Source organism: Rhopilema esculentum, chromosome 19 (assembly GCF_057945365.1).
Source record: "Rhopilema esculentum isolate cy_ngs chromosome 19, ASM5794536v1, whole genome shotgun sequence".
Lineage (NCBI taxonomy): Eukaryota > Metazoa > Cnidaria > Scyphozoa > Rhizostomeae > Rhizostomatidae > Rhopilema > Rhopilema esculentum.
This window is the reverse complement of record NC_142833.1, coordinates 5,019,314-5,046,666: the sequence shown is the minus strand read 5'-3', so window position 1 is coordinate 5,046,666 and position 27,353 is coordinate 5,019,314. Positions and strand designations below refer to the sequence as shown.

Sequence of the window (27,353 nt, the reverse complement as noted above, 5' to 3'; positions counted from 1 at the left end):
GCATTTTTATCTTCATGATTTATGCTCATTGCTTTCTCTTCAAGCCAAACAAAGGCTTAAGAATCTTTCTGATAAACACTTCAGATCTTACTGACACATCGACTACATAGAGCAGTGCAAAATGAATTTTACCAAACGTTCGTGGAAGCAATGATCAAAAATTCTCTTGGCAATTCGACCACCTCTGATTTCTAGATACAGTATTTCGCATTGTCTTTGTATCCTTGCAGCAACAAATTGCCATTTTATGCTTAAACGTTACCCAGTAGTTTCAGTATGGTAACATGTCTAAGGAAATACTTTTGCTACGATATTTGTAGAGAAATTATCGGAACGAAGCTCTTTTTCACAGTAGACCTCACGTCATAGATCATGGAGCCATAGAAGGTCAACATTATAATGTACGGCTTTCTATTTTCACTCTTTGGTTCAAAGTCTCCAGCTTTCATTACGGAAATTCAGTTCAGTCTATTTTAAGGTAGTCATTGGTTGGGCATTTTATTTAGCGCATTCCTCTCTTCCACTTGCTGATATGTTCTTCTGTGTCTGCCTCTCCTGCTTGTTCTTCTTCGATTTGGTCTTGTTGCTGTCGTCAATTTGCGTCCACTGATGGTATTGACAATACTATGTTTGTTTTCTTTCTTCAATGGGCTTTATCATCACTCATGATTACTATCATATCAATTCTTCGGTTTGTTCACTGTTGTGTCTATTTTAATGGTACAACTCTTCTTCAAAGCCACATTTTAAACACCCAACAAAAGTTAATCGAGGTAAAACGTTATGGTTGAATATTCCACATTATTTAGCAGGAAGGAAAAATTTAACATTCAGAAGTTATTGGTAATCCTACATCGATTCTGTGTTTTGTAAAATTACGTAAGAAAATTCAGATTTTCAAAAGCATGGAAGCCAGCTTTCAACGTTGAAGAGCAACGCAGCCTCACTTCGAACCATTATCCTGGTAGAGGCTGCACCACCGTGACAGAAATGGCTGCCAACCATTCTCATGTTGTCGTTGTGATATTGAAACATTATTAATCCGCAATTTACATGTAATCATCAGAAGTCAGAGCAAGAGACAAAGTCACTATTGTTCTTGAAAGGATAATTTATCCGTTTCAGTGAATCTAGAGTGCTGTTTCAACAGATTTTTGTGATTTCGATTGACTCTTTTTTCGATTTGAGAACAACACAGACAGACTACGACTTGTCAATTGTCCTGTATCAATTTGTCGGCATGGTAGTCACTTGTGACAATCAAAATATTGATGACATAGAGGATATTACAAAGACTTTAAACATAGAAGGACCTGTAAGGGAAAATGGCAGGAAGTATGTACCTCCGAAGGCAAAGAGGCTTGGGAAAGTTACTAAATCACTGCAGAAAGACACACGTCCAGTAGCAGACAGTATCATTCCGGGAACGCAAAAGATATATGTCAAAACATGGGGATGTTCTCATAATAACAGTGACAGCGAATATATGGCTGGACAGTTAGCCAGTTTTGGATACAAAATCACAGGTATTGGTGACACGAAACAAACCTGATTTAAAACTGTTGCACTACTGTTTTGATTAGTTCTTCCCAGACTTGGAAAGCTGAGAAGTGCTCACACATACTTTCTTTGCTGGATTCAAAGCAAATAACAGTTCATCCGTAGCTAATTTACATTCTTTGTGGTTAGAAAAGAGCCACTGTTTCTTCAATTTTAAATATAGTTAATAAACTAATAGCACAACACTGTATTAGAAACAGAGCCTGATAGTTAAGTACAGCTCTGTTCAGTTCAGATAGATACTAAGCAATCTGTTGCAGACGTTTTGGCAGGATGCGCTAAAGTATGTAGGTATACACCAAGACCTTGTCATATGAGCAAGGACCTTATCACTTGTGTCAGGTCCTAGGTTTCCCCAAACATTTATATTCCTTTAAGTAAAGTCTTGTGTTCTAGAATTGGAGAGGCTGAATAGATACACTTAGTGAGCAAAAGTATTGCACAGGTTTGACAATTCAGTAATGGTAACCACGTTGTCAACAACAAAGCGATCGAAATTCAAACCACTTTTGTGAAGCCATGAGTCTTTTTATGGTTAAAATCTAATCAAACAAAACTTCAAACCATTGACAACACTTTTAATTTAGAAATTGAAAAAATTTACATTCTAAAAAATAAATTTTTTTAACTTTTTATTGGACAGTCTCCCAGCTTTGGAACCTTTATGAGACTTGCTAGAAGTTTGTTAAAAAGTTTTGTAACAGGTACTGTTAATCGCGACATGAGAAGTTCAGAAAAAACATTTGCAAGATGACATTTAGGTGTTGAAGTACCAAGTTGATCATAAATGGCCTTGTATTTGGTGGAAAGTGGCATGTTTTAAGCCATTTTATTAAGCCTACTTATTTACAGCTATTGAGGCACTTTAGTGAACCTGTTTATCGCGGGAATTTGGGTATTATCATTTAATGAGAGGGCGAAATGTTGTTTTATGCAATTTGCAGCAATATTTGTTCCCATTACAAAATGGAAATCGGTTGGAAAAGATAGACTTCACAATTTGAGACACATTTTATTGATTGAATTTTGCTGCAATATATCACAAAGCGGCCGCTGCGATTAGGCCCATTGTGGCTTCAAAAATTTCCTACCATAACATTTTGCAGATTCTCAAATAAAAGTGCGGAAAATGAGCAGTTCTAGACATCCAAGCATAAAGTAAGTACCCCCTAGTTCATTGTAACAAGATATCACAAATTAGTGCAAAGATGAACTTTTTATTGCAAGTGTTTGACAGGTATTCAATCATCATGGCTCAATTTTTGTGCTGTTGCGACATGTCGATATTGTTTAGAAATAGGCTAAAATCAAGAATATTGAACATGCATTTACTATTTTCACCATCAAACCTTGATAAATTCTCCAACATATTCCAGTTAAAAAGTCAACTTATAACTTTTATGAAACTTACTATGGCCACTTGAAATTTGGTTTGCTAAACTTTTTTGCTGCAGTGCGGCCATTTCTGTCTCAGCCTGTGTAATACTTTTGCTCACCAAGTGTACATATGGCTCTCTCCAGAACAATATTTGAAATGTTAGGACTTTAGGGTTTCTGAATTTAAAATTCTCAACCGTCCTGATTGAAAAAGTCTTGATAAACCACATCTAAGCCAGCCTCTGAAAGGAAATTGAGTGAAATTCAGAAAAAATCTGAATTAGAATTAACTGAAATTGAAACCAAGTTTTATAAAATTACTTTCTAGAGGATTCAGATGATGCAGATCTCTGGCTTTTGAATAGCTGTACTGTCAAAAACCCATCTCAAGACAGCTTTCATAATGCCATTGATAAAGGAAGAGAACTTGGTAAATATGTTGTAGTTGCTGGATGTGTTCCTCAGGGGCAACCTAGAAATGAATTTGTTAAAGGTCTCAGTGTTGTTGGGGTGAGTTTCTTTGTTAATTTCTGCTTGCCAAAAACCACTTTTGAAACATATTTTTGCTATTTAATCTGTTCATTGAGAACTGTCTATGCTTGCAATTTGCTTTCATATAATTCAAAGAGTCTTCACAGGAAAAATAAAGTGACTAGATCAGTCCTTGTAAAATGAGGCATGCCCCACACACACCCAAATTGTCCAAAACATGCAAATCATTTCACTTGCAAAACAAAGAATTTGCTTTATAATTTTATCATTTTACAAGGCGTTGTCAAAGTATAGCTGTATATGGAATTTCACTGTGTCATTTAGTAGTTGTGACAAGATTGGTTGACTGTTATTGTACCAGAGGGAATAAATCCGCAATCAACACCTGGTGCTTCATTAACAGTTAAAAGTTGATGATTTAATTTTTTGATACAAGGGCTGTCTGCACTGTCCACTTGATTACACTGTTCCTCGGTGATCGTGGCAAAAGTAAACAAAATGGAGCTGGTACCATTTTTTGGTTGGAGAAAGAACAGAATTATCAGTTACATGTTGGAGAAAGATGATGCAAAATCAAAGATTTTTGTGAATTTAATTTGGTGCAAAGTGTGAGCAAGGAACAATGACTGAGTTTAATGAGGGGCTATTTGCTCAGAGTGCGTGATTTGCATCAGGACTTGCTTTTGTCAATGGAACCAATGTTGTGACAAACCACCAGGTTAGTCTAATCTTTCTTAAAAAGTTTTCCTTTTTATTGTTTTTTTGCCTATTGTAGAATTTTTGCAAGGTCAAGTGGTCAATGCTATTTGGTCCAGCTGAAACAAAGTCACTCTGAAGTCAATGAAATAAAGAATGGATCACAATGAAATAGTTGGTTCTGAATTTATTCAGGTCATCATTCCATTTTCTTATGTTGTTACCTGTAGGTGGTGGAGATTGACTGGTAACCTGCTTTTTCTTCTTCTTCAGGTAACACGCCATTTAGAAATTACTGGTTACCAGTTTGCAGTTGGTAAAACTAAATCCAGCTGATGTTTGAAATTTGTTGCCAACTGGAACTGTATATTTGCTAACAATTCATGGACAGCAAAATATGCAATGCTGGCATTAGCAAGTGAAGCATCGTATGCTAGGATGATGAGAACTACATACGAATTGGCTCTGAACCCAACAATACCAATAAACCAATTAAAAACATAGGTGAAGGTGCAGAGAATGAACCCTCATCGCTCTCATCATTGTCAAGTTTAAAGAGGTGGTTTGACCTGAAATAGTGGAACAAGCACAAGGATAATAGGATTCCGGAGATTACTGCCTTGACAGAGATTTACGAAATCCCTGCGACAAAGTTTGATGTTTTCAAAGCTGTACAACACTGTGCTTTTAGAAAGAAGCAAGAAAATCTGTAGCAAAATATCCTTTGTTGCAGTGCAGACGAGTACACACCTTGTGTATTTTGGCAAATATAATGGTTGCGATTACTGGTGCTAAAGAGAAAATATCTTGAAAACGGCAACGGAGCTCTTACTAAGAGCAGAAAACGAAAGCTAAGGTTGGTAACGGCATGGCAACGTTATATCGAAGAAACCTAAGTTAGAGAAGAAACCTAAGTAGGAAACTAATAAAACCTCTGACGAAGAAGACGGTGACTTTACTGTTTTTGAATTATTTTAAATCTTTTTCAATCCTTTTTTAAGATTAAGAACTGTAAAAACTTGTTTTTGAGTTTTTTTAAACTTGTTTTTAAGAACAAAGAAAGTGTCTTCATTTCTACCTTTTGCGTCATTTCTCTACTCATTGCTTCTCATTTGTTTGTTCGCTAAATTCCATATTTTTGCAAAAGCAACACCGATCAAACTGTTTTTCATGAATATCTGCTACGTTTGCGTTGATACGGATGTCAGTGATGCAGCATGGCAATTTTAGTGGAGTTTTTTCAAACCAGATATGTTTTACTGATTACAAAAAGATTCTATAGTTGCTTTCTTGAAAATTCATTTACTAGTTAAATTAACAACTTTATAGAAGATCAATAACAGGTTCTCCATCAATTTCCTTAATTTCTGTTCAGTTTAAAACACAGAAGGTCTCCTTGAAAGCAGCACCCTTCTTGACAACAGGAATGAAGAACGACAGATGAAAAGCCAACATTTCAAGACATACTAAAGTTTTCCAACTAAGATTTTTATCTGGTATTGGCATTCCTTAATTTCTGAGTTCTTGTGTCAAGTTGCACAACCCTTTCAACATAAGAAACTTTCATCTTGAAAAACGACCTCCTCGGTGTTGCAGATCTAAAAAACAACTTAAACACACGATTCTGCCAGTAGATAGCGTTGACAAGGAAACACAGATTGTACCAAAAACTATGATAACAACATGTTACGGTATGACGTAATGACAGGGCTATGTCGCCATTCAATCTAGCATTTTTAGAATCGATGCTCGTAATTATGCAAATAGGCCTATTGTGTAGACAGAAGGAGTTCATTCACCATTGGACTCCAGTGGTAAAATTTCCTATAGCCAAGCAGCACCGACTCCGTTACCTTACCTGTCATGCTTTTTATTTGGCCTCTTTTGATCAACAATTGTGTTTATATATTCTCTAGCTTAATATTTTCTATCATTATACTAATTTTTTATACTCTGAAGAGCGTCAGATGAAAAGCTGAAGTATGTTGTAAAATGTTTGTTTTTTCAAAGCCATTTTACAAGTTTTGTACCATCTTGAATCAGTTTTGAAAAAATTTCTTCTATATCATAAATGCGTTTAAATGAGTTGGTAACATTGGCTGTATATTTTAATTAATATAAAGTTCCTTGCTCATGTAAACATTGCTTGAATAATGCGATTTTTTAATTCTTTGTTGTGATGAAATATTTTTTATCAAATTTCAAATAAGAACTAGCTTTATCTTCCTTTCAAACTTTGCCATGTTGTCTATATCACTGTTAGTGTGCCTTGCTGAGCTTATTTAATGAACCACAAGAAGTGAATTATCTTAAGGCAGTCTGTCCCCTCCATGGTTGGCTAATTCTGACGTGAGAGTCTCGCCTTTAAAGGCAGCTCGTCCTCAATTGTTCTCAGAATTTCTTTTCATGGCCACCGTATCCATGGATCGTTGGTTTAATGCACAAATACCGCACAGGAATGAAGAACCACCATAGCGTACTCTCCCTGAGCGAGTCTCTATGAATGTTGTTTTGGTGTCAAGCGTCTTAGTCATTTTCGATCATTAGGCCCTTTTTTGTTGTTTGTTCACCCACAATAACTAATGTCAGATGCTAAAAAGAGAAAGGGAGACCAGGGGCGGATCCAGAGCAAACTTGAAGGAGGGGCAGTATGTAGTGGGGGCGCTGAAAATTCTTTGAGGATTGATGACGAGAGAACGCTGTATACAACAATTTCAGATCCTTTTTCGGAAAAAACAACATAACTTTGAAGTAATCCTTGAAGCAAATTAACCCATTGGTCTCAGAAACTCTTTCACCTGATTCTCATTCTTCAAAAGGAGCGCACAATTTCCAAAAAGGGGTGCCATACTTGCTTCAACTCATCGAGGGAGGGGCAACTGCCCCTAGTTGCCCCCCCCTAAATCCGCCACTGAGGGAGACCCTTTTAGGGCGAGTCTTCAAGTTAAATTAGCCAACAACAGAGAAGACAGATTGCCTTTAAGTAACCTAATGATTCTATTAAGGATGAGAGTTGCAAGTTGTAACCATCCTGTTCTATATACCAAAGCGCACACAGCTCTCCTTTAACAAAATCGAGCTCTAAGGTATTGATACCAGCAAAACATTGTAGGCTAGCTTGAAAATATTGACCAGTTGACAAAGTGGTAAGAGGCAATGAATGGCAATCTTTTAAAATGTAGTTGGATCCTGCCGCTAGATCATATATAAGATCAACGGGTTTGTCCACATGATAGATTTTCCATGTTTTTTCTAGGTGCAACAGATTGACAGGGTAGTCGAAGTTGTGGAAGAAACGATTAAAGGTTGTTATTTTAGATTCTCTTTGATGACAAAAGGTCTCTAAAATGACATATCCTATTGCTTCATTGTTTTTTATGCTTATACAATTTTGCAACAGACCAATACAAATACAATATATAACTACAATACGATAATGTACAATAGTTGTTCTATGCCTGTTTATGGTTAAACACGCTATTTTGGCACACACAAATTTATTAAGAAAACAAGATACACAACTTCAAAGAGCAAATCGAGTTATAAAAAGTTGACACTGCCTTTATAGAGTTAATTAGCTCTGGACTTGCATTCTTATCGCAAGTTTGCTATAAAGTACGATTTAATTGATAACATCATTGTTTGTATGCCCATAGTAATCCTGTTCGCCTTCAAATCAACCAAATTCTTTTTTATTCTTGATTTAAGATTAATCAATACAATGTCACTACGGCGATCCAAGGTGCAGTCCAGTCCACTTCAGATATGTAATGTGGCTTCATTTTTCACTTTCATCCTCATGCCGCATTTCTCATTAATTACCCCTATTCGTGATTATCTCAAAATATCATGAAAGCTTCTCATTTATTCTCTACTTTAAAGCCACAGTTTCCACGACTGTTGGGTAAAGCTTTATTCTTCCCAAGCCGCCAGCTCTCAGATTCAAATGATTGATTGACGCATCTCAGTGGAATTAATGACATTGTCTCTACTCTAGGTAACACTGTTCGACTGCTTGGCAAAAAGAAAAGCGAAGGCCGAAAAATTGGCGGTGCTGCTTTAGATCTGCCTAAAATCCGAAAAAATCCGCTAATTGAAATAATCGCCATTAATACAGGGTGAGTTCCTGGTTATTAGTCTACCATCATACACATTATTTTCTACCACAATGCACACCTCTACCAACCAGAATTTAAGGGTTTCTATGTAATGTCAATTAGAATAAAAAAGGAGCCGTTCCGCGTTGCATTTATTATTAAAGTTAAGAACTGTCGCTTTTTAAACATTTTGCAATGTTTAATACAAAATGTACTGGATTGAAAAATTAAGAAAAATTGCATTGAAGATTAAGCAACTTTTTGAATTGAACACTTTTGTCAAGAAAACTATCACCTTATCTGTTGTAGTACTCGATAACGTATAGATGGAGTTTTGTATTGGCGTGTAGAACATGACATTCTTGTCAAAGGAAAAGCGCCCAGAGCTCCTCCTTGTGGGAAAATCTTTCTTGCTTTCAAGTTTATTCATTTACATGTAAGCCTTAACAATAAATGAATGGCAAATATAAATCTAATGAATAATACCCTAACCAAAGATACACAAATTGTAATCAAATTATACGAATAGAAATGGTTTTTATAAATATTACTTCTGTTTTTTTTTCTTTCAATTTATATTTTCTTCTTGGCCTCTTGCATCAATTAAATTTTGAATCCGCCAATTTGAGAGCCATTTCCATTTTCAAATACCATTTTAGTCAGATAACATCTGTACATAGAATTTTGATATTTTGAAAATCCTTTCTTCATATCATTTTGCACAAACTCAATTTTACTATTATATTAAGTTAATACAAACATATTTACATATTAGTCTTTTACTCTTGTCTATGATATCAATTTTTGAAGATGCTTTTTAATAAGGAAGGTAATTCGTCATTTTCATTGCCATCTTCTTTGAATCCTGCATTACTGTGACCGAGGGACGCTTTTGTTGCAGTTGTACAACACGTTTGAGCACTCGAATTGCTTGTACATTCATAATTTTTGCTACTGAGATTACTAAAGTTTTCTATTAGGCTAGAATCTGTGTCCCTAATAACATCGATATTCTCTAATACTTCCTCCTCCGCAACATTTTTCTCAGTAGTGCGGTACGAAATTGGTACTTGTATAGAAAATGATTCCTTTTGATTTCCAATAGCCATCTTATCGGCACCATCCCTAGGAGATAGTGCAGCAGCAGCAGTTTTCTGTTTTGTGTATGCTATGTTGGCGAAGTCATTCATGTCCATACTTTTTAAGCTTTTGAAGTCGATTCCTTTAGGGGCATCACCGTTTCTCAATATTGTACTCGCTCTAATCCGCTTCTTTAAAATGTCTTTGGGGCTCCTATTATCAAGCCTAGATGGGCTTTTCTTTTGGCTCACATCCAGGAGACAAAATTCACTTTTGCGACGTCTATCGTGTCGATCACTTGTCAGCTGCTTGTCTTTTTGAATGTCAAATATCATGGAATCGCTACAGCGTCGTCGTTGTATATCTAAAGTCGCAGGTGGGGGTTGCTGGCGGTCTCTGGGAGAATTTCTATACCATATCGGTGACCGTAGTTTGGATTCTTGCCAGGCCTGTGAACTGTTGAAGGAATAGAAGTAAGACCTCTTAAGGCGGAAGATTATTTCTACGGCCTCTCTGATACTTGACATCTTGAGTATGCATATAACGGCATTAAGCGCACTTCCGGTTGGCAGCATCAAGAATGCGATGTCCCGGAATACATGCCTCGTATCGCAACTACATGAAAGGCATAGCTGTAGAAAATAAGCTGAGACAAGAGCGGGAAAATAACTGCTTAAAAATGTGACCAGCATCGTCAGAAAGACGCTTGTCAATCTTCTCTCTCGCATTACTATCTTACTTTGTTTAACTGTGTCACTCCATGACTTCGCCGTTTTTTTTCTTTGCTGATCCTTGCTCTTATTAATGTCTTTTATTTTAAGATTTCTAACTTCTGAATCGTCTACTTTTGTATATTTTTCTTCTTGATTGTCCTGTTTGTTATTTAAATTTGCTTTCTTAAGATTTTCAATCTTCCTGCTTACATTCTTCTTATCTTGTTCTATCAGGGCTCCCATTTTCTTACTCGGGTCTGTGATATTTCCTCTAGCATCTGAGACACTCTTCTCTTTAGGCAGATTTTGGGACAGTTTCTTTCCTTTCTCCTTACCGTTTTCTCCCTTCGCAGTCATTTCTTCTATATTCCGTATATTTAGCGGAACATTGGGTAGTATATCTAGCAATCTCTTTTTATTAATGATTTCTGAAGTCTTTTTCATGTTTCGCATTATTTTCAAGTACGTAAGTAAGGTTATGCCAAAAATACAGACAAAGGATAGGTGTATGTATATAGTTACGAGAGTTACGTATCCGAAAATGAAATAGAATCCCGTAAACGCTATTGCGAAAACCCATACTGCGATGGAAATGATAATACATCGACGCCTCGTAATTTGGCGTCCTGCTGTAGATAGCGAGATAAACGCGTAATAGCGATCAAAACACAAGGCAGCCATGCTGAAGAGACTGGCTGATAGTGAGATGAAGTAGGTCATGTGTACAATGTAAACATAGGTCATGTTTATCAAGCGTTTCGCTTCGAGGTAGTGAAACATCACTGACACTGGCATTGCTATCAATCCGACGATCAAATCACTGAGCGCCATATTTGCGAGAAAGAATGCGAACGAGTTACGAAGCTTACCGTGCGGGTCTTTGATTGTCGCAACTATGATAAGGGAGTTACCGACCGTCGTAATGATAGCTAGAATCACAGATACAGCTGCCGTAAAGTAAGAAAGAGGCACAGGCGCCCAAGATCCAGGGAAGCATGGATCAGGCATCTAGAGTTGTTAAACGCGTGACTCTATGTTGCAGGCTTGTACCATTTCACATCCAATAACTCGATTGCAGCTGAAGACCCGTTGTCTGACAAAAGATCCCACAACAAGTTAAGACGAATATCTTGCCAGTCAATTGCTTGCTTGCGCTACGTGCAATGCTCCCCCGGAAATTCACTTTGATACTAAACAAATTATAAATTTCACATTCATCATCAATTTCCACATCTTGTATTATTAAAGACAATTTTTATTAGTCTGCCAACAAGTTATACACGCCAACTGCCAACTTCATAGTTTTAAACATCATTTTTTGAATCCTTCTTCGTGTTGAACAAGAACTCACAGTAATACTGACACTGTTTGGCTAATGTTTCTTCTCAATCCATATTTATCGTAAGGTTATCAAATAAACATTGACTTCACAGTATGTGCATGTTTTCTAGTTAAACCAAATTAGCAGCTGTAAGTGCAACGATCGCCAGCAAATTTCTGAAGCAGACATCACTTCGATTCCGTTGATGATACGCACAGATTTCTATCTCAACAAATATATATGTGTCGGCGTCAAATATGTCCCATTCTCTTTCGAATATGACCTATTCTGTTATCAATAAACCTGTTTGGAAGTGCGTAGTCCCGTTTGCCTCACATGAAGCAATATGTTGACTTACACAATCACCCTTTCAATCAGAACGACTTACGACATCCTCCCAGTCTCCACAATTGTAAAGTGTTTTTTACCACGTCATTCGATTCCTCTAAAAATGCTCATCGTTTGCACTTCATAAGGCGGTTTTGTGTACAAGACTCAGTATTGCCATAATAATTCAATGCTTGCAGTTATAAAAATGCGCATTGCTAGTGTGTATGTATGGTGAAAGTGAATGCTTGATCGGAGACAGGTGCTGTTGTCGCATGGCTCAGGACAAACAATTGTGACCTGTGCGCTGTTACTTTAACTGACGGATGATTGGGTGGGACGAATCTTTACTGTCACTTTGTCTTTCGAGTACGTTCAACCATTCTCTGTGAATGTACGTCAGTCATGAACTATTTCTTTCCGTTGATTTTTACGCAAATACCTGAATAAAATGAAGATGTTTTAATATGCTTTGCGCTGAATTATTGATTAGTATATTGTATTTTAAGTCCATGCAGCATGATGCCAATTATGATTGGAATTTTTCTCTAAGACTTTTTTAAATCTTTTTGGGTGGCTGTATGGAAATTTATTAGGAATATCTAACGATCTTCCCAAGCAGCTATGGTTTTTGCTCATTTTGGAGAGCAGTCATTCATATGACAGAGATCTGGTCTAACTCGTATTTTAGTTTTCTTGTTTTTTTACCATCGTGGTAATACAAAGAAAGAACAAATTCAGGAGAATTTAGGCTTCTAGTCAATCTATATGCACAAGTTACAAAATAAGAATTGTATTTCTGGTTTATCAACAAGTATTAGTATTCATTTAATCGAATTAGCTTTTTATCTTTTTTGATGATATGACATTCAGAAATTCAAATTTAATTATGTAAATTTTCGGTACACTTGATTTAAATCGTGTCTGCAAAACAATTAACAGTCATCAAGACCATTGATCTCTGGAAATAAGTTGTTTTTTTAAAAGCCCAAAACAATCCATAATTTTCACGGTGCTATCAGGCATGCTATGTAAGCAAGCTTTTCATACATCCCATGCGTTTTTGATATATCGAAAAATTTTAAAGCTGCTTTCAGGATACATTTGTCTCCACATTTTAATGTAGAGAGACGCACTTTACGCTATCATGAGTATAATGTTTTTCCCTGTTTAGAAATGTTACTGAAGTTCACATTTATGTCGTGCAATGTTTTTCTTTATATGTAAGAAGAATGAGTACATAATTTGTTTGATGATCAATGTAGATCAGCGTTTTGCAGTTCGATAAATCCTTAGTAAAAATTAATATAATTGATAAACGAATTTGTACATGGGAAAATTCAGGATCCAATTTATTCTATATTATTTTCTAAACGAAGTTCGAAACCACTTTAGCTCAATATTCTCTCTTTACCTCTGTCATGCATTCACCATCAAACACAGGTTTAGTCTAAGCTATGAATCCTGTTGTTCATAGCAAGAATTATACTAAGAAAGACTTTCTAAAATTAGAGTTATCTTGTATCTTTCGGTGAGTAATCATAACAATCTTACGTTCAAATAAATGTTTATTTCTAATTTCTAATTTCTGGTTGGATGCAAACGAATTATTTTGGCTTGCGTTTGGACGCCTGTCTTGGTTATCTATACTTCGCAAATGATAGACATAATAAGCGAAGATTTCTTTTCATTCCTATTCACTTTCAACCACCTCTATTTGGATTTGGAAAGCAGGTGCCACGTAGAAACCAAAATTGGCTTTCAATTTGTCTTTGACAAATTTTGTTCTTTAGCTTAAATTTTCTAGAAAAACACTCGTGTTTTATTTTTGCAACAAAAGGAAATGAATCTTCATCAACACAAACTAAGCTCCTTACAAAATCTTCACTACAAAACAAGCTGCAGTAATTTTCTGTGTTTGTTATCTCACGATGCGAATTGATTTTCTAGTTGTATTGGATTTCTAATATCAATTTGCTTTGTTTCTTTGTGCTAATCAATTTTCTGACTCGTATTATTCATTTCTTTGAAATTTTTGAATAAATATTCATTGATTTGTTTGTTGTTATTTACTCTTGAAGTCAATATTTTCCTTTGTTTTTCACTTTTATATGCCCTTTTTCATATATTTTGATATTCGTGATTTGCGGATTTTTTATTGATGTCAAAAGTACTTTCATATCATATAGCACATCATCAAGAAATTGTTGTATGTACAATATTTTATTGCTGCTATATTGGCGTTCCTTTCAGCGAGAAAAAATCAGCGAAATGCGAGAAAGTTCGCGCGAAATACGTCTTAGGCATGCGCAGTGATCTTTTGCTGGGATTTCTCACGAAGAATTTCTCTGCGAAAAAAAGTTATAATGAGTTTAATTTTTTCCACTTTTCGCTTGCGAAATCCTTCAACAGCCAATCATATTCCGTATTCCTTTGTCACGCTTCCAAACTTTACATTCCAATGTCGTGAGGTCAACAAAAGCATTCAAAGGCGTTTGTCGCGTGAAGTATTTCGCAAGACTTTTTCTCTCTGGAGATTGGGCTTTAGTGGCAAAGTGATGACGTCTTTTTTTAGAATTTTTAAACTTTGAACACATAACCTGAAAGGACACCTCATCATGATCAAGTAACAGAAGGTTCATTTTGAACTGCTTTTGTTCTCCACAAGTCACAATCGTGTGCTATCCTGCACATTTTGGCAAAAACCCATTCCACCCACATTTATTTTTAAGTTGTCACCAAACCTAGATGTCGTTCTTGTTTGCCTTAAATAGTTTCTACCTTATACAGTTCCGGTCAGAAGGTCTTCCTCAAGGTTCTGTTTTCTTAGAATGTGCCCATCAAAAGCCATCTTCCTGCAGTTAATTGATGTCAGCAGTCTTGTTTTACAGTTCATTTCGTTTAAAACCCATTTATTGGTTTTAATTTCAGCCCAGCTGATTCTTAAATGTCAACGGTAACACCATAACTCAAAACTATTGATCCTGTTTTTATCAGCTTGGGGTCAATAGTTTTGAGATATGGTAAGTTATGGTTTTGTTGAGTTATCGTCTAGAGGACACCATAAAATACCTCTAATTTTCAGAATCACATATCGCCTGTGATATGGCCTGAGTAGAGGCTTTTTCTCTTCCAAACTACTGTCATTTGGCCCTGGTTCTAAAACTTATCATCCAAGCCAGCATAGGCGTCAAATCCTGATTGGCTGCGAAAGGAATCGCCATAGCGGGAGTCCCCATTGTTTTGAATCAATCAAATTGCGAGAAATGAACAATCTTAGAATTTTGACCACTCCTTCTTCAAAAAAGTCCTGATGCAAGGATTTTTGGGGAAATTTGCTTTTATTTTGTAAATGTGTCGAGGAAGCTTGTGGGCACATTTCCAATGTTGGCTTTTTCGCGGTCTCGTTTATGGCCATTAAAACATTGACATTATATTTTAAAGACACCTCTGTCTTTTTATAACACTTATCCAAGCCAAAATGACTCTAATCGGTTACCAAAATTAAAATCTCTCAAGAAATATGTAGCAGATTTGATTGATTTTGGACATTAAGAAGTATTTCATGGTGTCCTATTAGGGTAGGTTCAAAGTCCAAAATTCTAAAAATAGATTTCTCTGACTTCATAACTCTGCCACTCTAGACCAAATTTTTGATATCCTCTTAACATTGATCGACGATATCTGTGTCTTATCAGGATTGCTAACACGTCTTTTACGATTTCGTCACTGCAAGTTCTTATTGATTTTTATCTCTTCTCTCTTCCATCATCAGTTGTCTGAATCAGTCTCTTCCATCTCTAGTTGTCTCAATCAGTGCACATATTGTAAAACAAAGCATGCCAGGGGTGAACTGGGTTCTTATCCACCTGAAGAGATAGTCGAAAGAGCAAAGCAGTCGTTTCAAGGTAAGGTCTTCTTTTGAAACAGACAGCTCTGACTAGACGATTATTATAGAGCAATAATTTATCTTTTTTTGCGAAATCAGTTTTTGAGGGGAAATCTCAGTTATTCCATATTTTTATACTCAGCTAATTATACAGTAGGGAATCCTTTATCAACTGGCATCTTCTTGCAGTTGACTCTTCTAAAAAATGGAAACAATTTGAGTTTCAAATGTTCCTCTACCCTACGATCTCTGTCTTGTAGAAGTGATGTTCAAACAAGGGACTACCACGAAAAATATATTGGTCGGACGTGGTTCTCCTGTTTTCCTGTTAGCGTGGCTATAACACCAAATAAACCTTTTCAACCTTTTGTGTTTGAAGTTGTATTTTCTATATTATAGCCAACCAGCGCAAAAAACCCAGACATGCGTTTGCCAGTTTTTTAGGTGCTATTCCATAACTTCAGAGTCTCTTTAAGGTACCATGGGTGCCAGAGCCTCAGAGAGTCAAAGGATGAAGAACGGACAAGGGGATTGCGTCCTTTCACCGTTCTTCGTCCTTTGACTCTCTGAGGCTCTGGCATCCACGGTACTTTGAAGGTAGCTAGAATAAGTTAGAGATTGTTTTGGTCTCGTTAACAAGACGGCTAATGATAGGTAATAGCAGCTCAGCTGTAATGATAATAATAATAATATTAATAAAACCATATTTATACAGGTAAACTTGTTCAGCAAAATAATTTGCTGCTATCAACCAAGGACCTGTTAGCCTAGAGTTCCTAAAATATTTCACAATAATAATTTATTATAATTTTACAATAAAATGTTTTAAAATAGTCTAAATTTTTTTTAAGAAATATGTTTTACAAAAGAAACAAGCAATGATTAAGTCTAAATAAAAGTGTTAAAAGTCAAAATCCTTACAAAAACTTTAAACTCTTGAACTTTAAAATTGATGTTTTGTGTTCCTTTGGTATTTTATTGTATATCTTTGCAACCTGGAAGGCCAACCTTTTATCTCCCTGCTTCAGATTTCACTTTTTGGAGCAATAAACTATGTTCGTTTCCACGAGTTGCTTTACAATGTTTACTTTTCTGAAAGTGCGTCATAAAGTCAGGCGGTGCAAGGTCGTTCAAGCATTTAAAGACCTCGATAGCACACATCCTATTTCTGATGTGGTTTATTGTTGGTAGTTTTACACTATTTCTTCTGCCATTTATAATGTTTAAAGATCGTATTTGGACGTTTTCAAATAGCTGTTTCTTAGATGGTGATAGGTCTATGAAAATGTTGTTGCAGTAAATTAGCAGTGGCAGTATCACGACTCTATCTATTGCTTCTATTTGTGTATTATGTAGATATGCTGATCCCATCCTTGAACATTTTGACAAAGCAAGTTCACGTTTGTGATACGCGAATAGTGTCATCGCTGTTAGATATAGCTTACACTCTAAGAAAACGAATGCAACTGATTTCAAAGGAAACGAAAACTCAATGAGGACAATTCAGACGAAAATTCAACAAAATCTACTATTTTAGGAAAACCGATCTGTATCACCTAGTTAATAGGTTTTTGCTAGGGCAGTAGAATTTTATATTATTATGTGTCTTAAACTAACAAAATATGGCTCATTTTCCTTGTGTGATGTCAATAACAGTTCGGTTGATTATAAAGTGCAGGTAAAGTGTTTGATGATCTAAGTGCTTTTTTAGCCTGATTCAAACACAGAATTCTATATCAAGCTTAATTATTAACCATCAAGTGAAACTCTATTTAGTCAAAGATCTACTTCTTTTTTCACTACACTGCTTTTCTCAAAGTATATCGAGACTAGTGTGCCTCTTTTATTCAACCATTTTGTCTGGAAAATCTAGGAGAAATTGTATGTTTTGCACGACCGAGAAACTACAAAGAGGATGTCTTCAGTAAAGCTTTCTTGATTCCTTTAAAGACTCTACACATGAAGTTTTCCTTAGTTCATACTCAACGCTGTTTGCCATTAGCAGATAATTTATAATAAGATTTCATTAGCAGATTTTTATGTTTAGACTATGTTCGTTTTTTAACCTTAATTTTATTTTGAATCTGGAATGTTAGTGAATGTGTGTAGAATGATTTACTTTGATTGTGATACAACATACCTTTCCCAGAAATATTTTCGTCTTATATTACAAAGAAAAAAAAAATACTTCTACAGAGCCGTAGAAGATCATAGAAAGGGTCCTTTTAGATCTACAAGCTTTGGACAGTGATGGTTAAACTGTCAAAGGGGAGCGTTTTTGCCAGGTTGATGACTAGCCTAATGGACTAGTGAATTTATTTGCTACTGCTGTTTCTGACACGATCGTCATTAAGCAGCTTTGTTCAACTGCAAATTTGTCTTAACAAACACATTTAGGTGCTGTTTGCCTGAATGCATACTTTTCGTCTTATTCAGTTCCCCGTATTAGCTTTTGGCTCGGTAACAAACACGGGAACAAGCAAACAGATTTCTTTTATCAACCAAATTCAAGTCAGATTCGCATAGCGTGTGCATGTTTACCAGCCAAACAATGATACCTATGCCTACATCGTGTCAACACAACGATTCTTTTACATCAATCTTTAACAGCTCTGAGCGTATTTTGGTGATTTTTTTTTACCATCCCGGCTTTGCAATATTTTACTGAGCGTATTTTTTACTGAGCGTATTTTTACTGAGCGTATTTTTTACTGAGCGTATCTTTTACTGAGCGTACTTTTTACTGAGCGTATTTTTTACTGATCGTATTTTTTACTGAGCGTATGTTTTACTGAGCGTATTTTTTACTGAGCGTACTTTTTACTGAGCGTATTTTTTACTGAACGTACTATTTACTGAGCGTATTTTTCGCTGAGCGTATGTTTTACTGAGCGTATTTTTTACTGGAGCGTATTTTTTACTGAGCGTATTTTTTACTGAGCGTATTTTTTACTGAGCGTATTTTTTACTGAGCGTACTTTTTACTGAGCGTACTTTTTACTGAGCGTATTTTTCGCTGAGCGTATGTTTTACTGAGCGTATTTTTTACTGGAGCGTATTTTTTACTGAGCGTATTTTATACTGAGCGTATTTTTTACTGAGCGTATTTTGTACTGAGCGTATTTTATACTGAGCGTATTTTATACTGAGCGTATTTTATACTGAGCGTATTTTATACTGAGCGTATTTTATACTGAGCGTATTTTTTACTGAGCGTATTTTATACTGAGCGTATTTTTACTGAGCGTATTTTGTACTGAGCGTATTTTTTACTGAGCGTATTTTATACTGAGCGTATTTTATACTGAGCGTATTTTATACTGAGCGTATTTTATACTGAGCGTATTTTTTACTGAGCGTATTTTATACTGAGCGTATTTTATACTGAGCGTATTTTATACTGAGCGTATTTTATACTGAGCGTATTTTTTACTGAGCGTATTTTTTACTGAGCGTATTTTTACTGAGCGTATTTTATACTGAGCGTATTTTATACTGAGCGTATTTTTTACTGAGCGTATTTTTACTGAGCGTATTTTTTACTGATCGTATTTTTTACCGAGCGTATTTTTACTGAGCGTATTTTATACTAAGCGTATTTTTTACTGATCGTATTTTTTACCGAGCGTATTTTTACTGAGCGTATTTTATACTAAGCGTATTTTTTACTGAGCGTATTTTATACTGAGCGTATTTTATACTGAGCGTATTTTATACTGAGCGTATTTTATACTGAGCGTATTTTATACTGAGCGTATTTTAAACTGAGCGTATTTTATACTGAACGTATTTTATACTGAGCGTATTTTATACTGAGCGTATTTTATACTGAGCTTTTTTTTTACTGAGCGTATTTTTTACTGAGCGTATTTTATACTGAGCGTATTTTATACTGAGCGTATTTTATACTGAGCGTATTTTGTACTGAGCGTATTTTATACTGAGCGTATTTTTTACTGAGCGTATTTTATACTGAGCGTATTTTTTACTGAGCGTATTTTGTACTGAGCGTATTTTTTACTGAGCGTATTTTATACTGAGCGTATTTTATACTAAGCGTATTTTTTACTGAGCGTATTTTATACTGAGCGTATTTTATACTGATCGTATTTTGTACTGAGCGTATTTTTTACTGAGCGTATTTTATACTAAGCGTATTTTATACTAAGCGTATTTTATACTGAGCGTATTTTTTACTGAGCGTATTTTATACTGAGCGTATTTTTTACTGAGCGTATTTTTTACCGAGCGTATTTTTCACCGAGCGTATTTTTTACTGAGCGTATTTTATACTGAGCGTATTTTATACTGAGCGTATTTTGACGATTAAGCCATACCTAATCCAAAACCCCACCAACCCTACCTACCCCAAAACCCCACCAACCCTTCCTACCCCAAAACCCCATACCAATCCCAACCTTACCAACACCTCCAACATCTTTAATACAGCTAACCCCAACTACCTTAACCATCCGGGGGCCTATCTATAGGGCTTGTAGGGGTTGTGACACCCCCTTCCACCAATTCCTCATGCATTGATCAGTTGGTCCACAAAATCGTTAAGTTTGTCGGTAAAATCGTTTATTGGTGGTTGAAATAGCAGGTTTGAATTATGCTGTTGATGACCTCCTCCCCCTAGTCTGGAAGTTCAAGCTTTGCTACTTCCTATAGCCATGAAATAAACGACCTAGATAATGTGTTAAGTGATTAAACTGGGAAAATCTTTCCCAATCCCTCAATTGATAACATCCTGGCAAGACCATTCATCATACAGTTTTCAAATCTTTGTGAAGTAAAGAAAGTCACTGACACCTCAAACAGTCGGCTGTAGACCGGTTTCGCCCCATATCAGGGCTCATCAGTACAGCTAGACTGAATGAGGACCCATTGCTAACCTAGGGCCAGAAATTAGCCTGTCAGTGGCAATGCATGTGGGAGGTAGTGTGAAAAGGAAAGAAAATACGCATGAGTCTTAGAGACTCGACAGTCTCTTTAAGCAAATTCACCAGGAACCGCATCTACTGTTACATACTAACTATATTAACAATGAAAGCCTTGCCAAAATAAAATCTAAGCTGCTTTGGCTCCCTTTATTTTAGAGGGTGTCGTGGAGATCTGGCTGACAAGTGAAGATACTGGTGCCTATGGAAGAGATATTGGGGTAACACTGCCAGACTTGTTATGGAAGCTTGTCGAGGTTATACCAGACGGTGCGATGTTAAGACTTGGTATGACAAATCCGCCCTACATTCTCGAACATTTAGAGGTATGCAGAATCAACTTTGTGTCTTTGAATATCAAATGTGTTTATGTATGGCCAGCTATGTATGTGGTAAATAGTTAAAGACAATTTTGATATGACTCGGAAAGGTGAGGACGATCTGTAATGTGAGCAAAATGGCCTCTTAAACAAGCAGGCCAGAGAATACATTGCGTTTGATTTTTGGCATCGAGACCAGTTTCTGTTTTCAATGAACTATATAGGTTGTAGCATAATGAATATATATATATATATTGATAAAAAGATATTTATATTACTCGCACAATCATTGGGCAAATTGAAAACTTTTGGTTTCTTACCTTTGAGGTGTTTTGTTGCAAAGGCGTCGAATCATGCTACTTGCCTTTGCTTGCTAAATTTTGAGTCCATTTGTACACATTGAAAAGTTATCTGCAATGTAGGCTTTAGAAGACAAAATTTATTCTCGACTTAGAAATTGATCTTTTATCGTGTTAATGGTGTTTCTCGCCCCTATATTTTTTTAAACATGCCTGTTTTCACTAGGAAATGTCAAAGATCCTAAGTCACCCACGTGTGTACTCGTTCCTGCACGTTCCTGTGCAATCTGGATCAGACAGCGTGTTGATGGACATGAAAAGGGAGTACTGCAGGAATGATTTCAAGCACGTCGTCAATTTCCTCCAAGAAAGGTGATTTCTAAGCTATCTTACACTATTTGCATTAAGCTTGGTTTCCACTATGAGTTAACGTGAGTTAATTTGAGATAATTTTCTGATCTGACATGGTTAAGAACAATTTTACAAGCACCAAAATTGGCTGAACAAATTAAGGACAGCCTGAGGTACTATAACATTTTAAAAATGGAAATTATTGTTAAGAATATATCTTTCTTGAAAGAATCTATTTTTTCTAATGCTGTTTAGAAAATTTAAAAAAATCTCTGCAGTAAAATATTCTCCTGTAGAAATCTACTTACCTTAGACCCTAATAATTTTGGGTTACATTAGGAAGTATCTATCCTCAAAGATCTGGAAGTTTTGAGAACAGCCAGCGTGAACATAAATTCCCTGGCTCTTATATAAATAAGCGGTAGCTGTAGTTTTTAATCATCTTGTAGTTTTAGTCAGTTTTTAATTATCTTGCTAAAATACAAATCAATTCCCCTTTTTTTGGTATATTGGCATCAATATATAATGTCAAATTAAACCATCCACCTTTTCTCCTTTCTCCTCCTTTAAATAACATTACCTTCCAAGAAAATGGCGTACGAGAAAAGAAAGTGTGTTTTCTATGTGACTGGTATATGTTTATCTAAAATATTAGCACTCATTTTTCGAAAAGGAGGAAATTGCAGTAGCAAAACGAAAAAAAGCTATTTCAGTTGTGTTCTATACTATTGTTTCCCTTTTTTAAAGTAAACTGTGATTTTTAATGCGTAGTAAATGAACAACATGTACTAGACCTTCTGTCTTTTCTACTATTGTCAAATTCTATATTTTCATTGTCTTTCAGTTTCATTTCAGTTACATACATTTTAAATTCACTACATACAATTTATATATAATTTACTATACTAACAAGTAACTAAACTACAATGAAAAATATAACAGAAAATAAATACATTTATACGGAAAATTAATACAATATACAATCCATAGGACTGAACTTTGAGTTGCGTGAACAGCTATTAATATGTACAAGCGTATACAAGTTTTAACTTCTCATCAGTTTTTTAATCACTTCTTGGAATCTTAATCGGAATGAACAAATTTTAAGTAATTCGTATTTCAGGGCCCCTGGCATCACAATAGCAACTGATTTCATCTGCGGGTTCCCAACAGAAACTGACCAGGTACATTTTTTTCATATTGTATTTAGAATTTTACTTTTATAAAGATTAAAAGAGAATTTTATATATTTTATGATATAACGCATTTTTATGAAATTTTTCCCACTTTAGTTTTTAAGATTTGATAATATACATGTCTGATACAATTTGTGTTGTGCATATGTTGATAAAGTTTGGTACTCTACTTTCTTGTTAAGGGCAACATTTTTATGTTGATTTTGTTGTTTTTTGTTTGTTTTGAAATAATTGTCCTTAGCAAGTTGTTAATTCTTCTGCAGAATCCGTTTATAGAAAGAATTATTGTTACATATCTTAATTCTTGCTCTATTGTGGTATTTTCTTATCATTTATCACAACATTCAATGATTTTTTCCAGTCCATAAAATACATTTCCTATTTAAGAATAGGAAAGATTTAAATGCCATCATGTTCTGCACAAATCGTTGCATATTTAGTGAATATTTGTATGTCTTATGTGATATTGAATCTACATATTGTTTTTCAGGATTTCGAGGATTCTTGTTCATTAGTAGAAGAGTACAAGTTTCCTAGCCTCTTTATCAATCAGTTCTACCCTCGACCTGGTACACCAGCTGCAAGGCTCAAAAGACTTGCAAATAACGTGGTATGGGTTACTTCTAGTTTGAGCTTAAGTTTTTTAATACTTTTTAATTTTCGATATTAAATTGTTCTTCATTTCATTTTGTTGAGATCATTTGTTCCTATATGCTTAAAAGAATTGTTCCGCGTTGCAAATTTTGATTAGCATAAACAGACCGGCACTTTAACATTGCTGCCCCTTTTTTCTGATTTTCTTTCAATTTTTCTTGATTATTTCATTGCCGTCGTTTTAAGTATTTGGTCAGAGAGTACAACTAAATCAAGATTTGTGTTGTATTGTGATGAGTATTAATTCCTATGAACTAATTACTTAGCTCGTACATTTTCCCAAAGGTGAAGAATAGAACCCGACGTCTAACGAACATCTTTCAGTCCTACTTACCTTATGAGGAGAAGGTGAGTGTCGAAAATTCGTTCCTTTTGCAATGTCACTTTCAATGAAATGACATGTTTAGCCAAGACGGCCCCAGGCTTTGACATGAAGTTAATATCAAGACAAAGCTAAAGACAGAAGCGATTTGTCAGAGTTGTTCTGATGTTTTAATTTCCAAGCACAGCCATGTCCCAGAGATTACGAAACTTCAAGGTAGCGCTATAATTGAAAGCTGTTTAGTGGGTATATTAAACTCGGTTTATATCTAATACTCACCAAGAGAAGGAAAAATGTCATGATGGCTAAAGGGTGGCCACTTTGAACCTTTACCTTGACTCATTTTATTTTTATCAGCCACATTTTCTAACATGTCACTTGTTTGGATGCAGTTAAGGATATCACGAATACGTTTGTACTACTGGTCCACTTTTGCTCATTTTTTAAGTTTACAAATTACCATAATGTTGACACACTGGACTGACTGTTTCCATTTTTCAAGATTTCAATGAATCTTAATGAAAATACGACTGCCCAACTGACTATCAATTGTCAGTAATAATTTTCCTTATCTAGTTTTTGTCAAATGTGTTCAGTTTAATGCTGTTTTAATTTTATTAACCAAAATTGCGTTTGTGTCTCTCTTTTGCCATGTTTTTCTAATTGTGCTCGTCTTTGTAAGAGCAGCTAAGCGCCCAAAATTTTGTATATTGCTTATTGAGCTGAACACCATCTGCAGTACCTACTGACGTCACCGAGGGCATGCTTTGCTCAGTGTCTGGTAGCATGAAAGTTGATAACAGCACTTTTGAAGTCTTTATGTCACAGATCCAGTTTGAAGTCTTTTTGCCACAGACCCACGGAAACAATTTAGTCCGTCGAAGTGCGCAAACTATTTTATACGTTTTAAAATAAAAAGTAATGCAAGGAATTCAAGTCTGCTACTGTAATGGCTAAGCCCATCGCCATCATTTTACTGTAAACTTGGTAACATTATAGCGCGACATCATCTAAGTCCTGTGCTCTTTATTTCAGCTTCATAAAAGATACAAGGTTTTGATAACTGAGTATTCTAAAGACGGCGAATATTTTGTTGGGCACAACAAATCTTATGATCAGGTATTGCATCTTAATTGTCTACATGTGAGAATGTCCTGTCTATCCAAGCTTATCGCGCCTTGCTCCTAACAGTCTTCTGCAAGTTAAAACAGTTATTTTAGATATCGTAATTCCTTCTCGCGAAGACATTTGCAAGTTTTTGGAAGACAATATTTTGCCTTTATTTCAAGCACCCCTGTTTTTCTTTGCTATGTATCTCCCAAAAAGTTTAATATGTGTTTGAAGGTTACTCGTGTATGAAAATTGCTTTATGCTTCTATGCGTACTGTGATGATATTAAAACTGTAATAAATAATTTCAAAGAAAGTACCTTGAGCGGAAAATTGGATTGTTTGGTGAAAATACCTTGATCGGATTGTTTAATAACTGCAATTGGATTCTACAATCTAGGAAAAAACAGTTGAGATTTTTCAAGAAAAGTTGATATTTTCTATTTCCTTTCAAATGATTTTTCCACTTCCCCCATAAATGTTGAAGACATGTTTTTGAAGCACAAATTGTGAAACTACTAATTCAACGTTGATTCGAGGGGGAGGGTTTTCAAGTTTTCTAGGGCACATAAAGTAGGAAATTTGCAAAAATTGCATTTTGCCTCAGCAATTTTGTCTCAACGGTAGTTGAGTTGCTTTATTAATGATTCTAAATTAGCTTTCAGATTAGAGGGGTGGAGGGTTATTCTAAGTAAAATTTACTGACGAAGACATAGATCAAGAAGACTATAAGTGTTATTTTAACTATCAATATGCGATTTTACAAACCAAGCTAAGGATTTTGTGGACCAATTGAAGATTTACCAACGAACTCATGTCGACTTTGGGCTGCCATTTGTCCAGCTTTTGCAACGGTGAAATTATAATAACAGATATATATGAATGTGAAATTAACTCTAAAAACAATTGAAATCAGTTATAACTAGTTTTTTCTTTCCTTTAAGGTCCTTGTACCAAAAGATTATGGCGATTTGATGGGTAAAATGGTGGAAGTTGAAATTATTGAAACTGGAAAGCATTTCATGAAAAGCAGGTTAATGGAAGATGCTGAAATTAAAGAGCCTGGGCTCTCTAAACCACTTGAGAAAGGAGCAGTCAGTGGAACTATGGACGAGACGGTTTGTTGCCTTTAAGTGCCCTGGTTATTTTGGTTCCACCGTCTTAAAGCTATTTAGGTATTCTAGAAATTTCAAACATCAGACGGTGCCTTAATTTTTTATGTTTTGGTGGAATCAATTGACGGGGCAAGTAGTAACCTACCTTAAACGTTAAGACTAGATGGGGGGAGATGGGGGGAGATGGGGGGAGATAGGGGGATGGGGAGGGGATGGTGGGCCATGAAAAGTAAACTTTATCGATGCAGGCATAAGAACAATTATTTTTTCCTACTGTATCGTCTGTCTTCTATTTTACCAATTAACAGTTTTGCTGATAAGTTGGAGATTTTACCGATAAACGTATAATGAATTCATAAAACACTGGTTTCCTGTCCGTAGGCACGGGAATGTGAATCATGTGTGAATGAACCCAAACGCCTTTTGATTTTACAATAGTTTATCCTGTGTTTGTCTTGCTTTTGCAATTTCCTTTTGTATGCATAATAAGAATAAATGTTCCCAGATCGCTCTTTCTCCCTCTTGGCATCTGGGAACATGTTATTGACAATACCTATTCTTTTCTTCTTCAGATCTGCCTTTTAACAAACAAACAAGCACCAAAGGAACTTCACCAAAACTGGACCTTTCAAGCTGGCCTTTTGTTGCTATTCGTTACGTTGGTATTCCGATTTCTTTATATCTTTATAATTGCTAAATGAGATTTTCAATAGTTAGTGCAAATTGATCGAGTTTGGACCTACCAGCACTTACACGGGGGTCAGTGTTCAGGAAGCCACATGGCTCAACAACTCAATTCAATGATGTGATCTAGAGTAGAGAATTTACGTAGGCCATTATCAACTCCCAAGACCCATTTTTCGTGAAACATGTCTTCTATGGCAACTTGCTTCAACAACATTAACGCCATGCTCACTACACAACTGGCATGGTCAATAATAGATGAAGAAAAAAGACATAATTGATTGATACATAAAATGTCTAGTCTTAGAAATTGCGTTATCTACAACTTAAAATAGAAACATTGTTTTTCATGTTTGGTAATATTTGAATTAGTCCATGGTTGTAACTGTGATATTTATATTATAGGTGAGAATAGAATGACTTGAATTTTTTCAAAAAGGGTCTGAAATCTTTTTTGCTACTTTCCATATCAGAAGGCCTGGGTAGTGATCGCCGATTGTTCCTGGTTGTACAAGTCTTTGTTCTGGTATATCACCAAATCCAGCGGCTCAATTTGATGGTTTTGTCGCATACCAATAAAATACATTGGTGAACTTTTCGCTTTTTGCATAATTCAAGCTCTGTTCAGCATTGTCACGACCGTTGGAAGGAGGCTTTCTAAGAAGCCATTGTAAGAAGCCAAGAAATATAAGCCACATCCACACTCCCTCATCTAAATATTAAAATTGCATTGATCAGTAGAGATAACCATGGTGAGAATTACTATACGATGAAAAATTGTCATATCTGTATTCGTTTAAGTTCAGAATTG

The 27,353-nt window shown here is 35.6% G+C and overlaps 2 protein-coding genes across 2 annotated transcripts; one reads left to right on the top strand and one right to left on the bottom strand.

Moving 5' to 3' along the window:
- The first annotated feature begins 964 nt into the window (after positions 1 to 964).
- On the top strand, positions 965 to 26,959 carry LOC135688012 (threonylcarbamoyladenosine tRNA methylthiotransferase). Its single transcript, XM_065204686.2, has 13 exons — positions 965 to 1,526; positions 3,266 to 3,447; positions 7,382 to 7,430; positions 8,123 to 8,243; positions 15,468 to 15,571; positions 20,652 to 20,818; positions 21,338 to 21,483; positions 22,586 to 22,646; positions 23,149 to 23,268; positions 23,598 to 23,660; positions 24,670 to 24,753; positions 25,688 to 25,861; positions 26,431 to 26,959. Exons 1-13 carry the CDS (start codon positions 1,241 to 1,243, stop codon positions 26,557 to 26,559), a joined length of 1,686 nt encoding a protein of 561 aa, XP_065060758.2. The 5' UTR covers positions 965 to 1,240; the 3' UTR covers positions 26,560 to 26,959.
- On the bottom strand, positions 8,242 to 12,453 carry LOC135688011 (uncharacterized). The gene has a single exon (XM_065204684.2). It carries the CDS (start codon positions 11,021 to 11,023, stop codon positions 9,020 to 9,022), a length of 2,004 nt encoding a protein of 667 aa, XP_065060756.2. The 5' UTR covers positions 11,024 to 12,453; the 3' UTR covers positions 8,242 to 9,019.
- Positions 26,960 to 27,353: the final 394 nt, after the last annotated feature.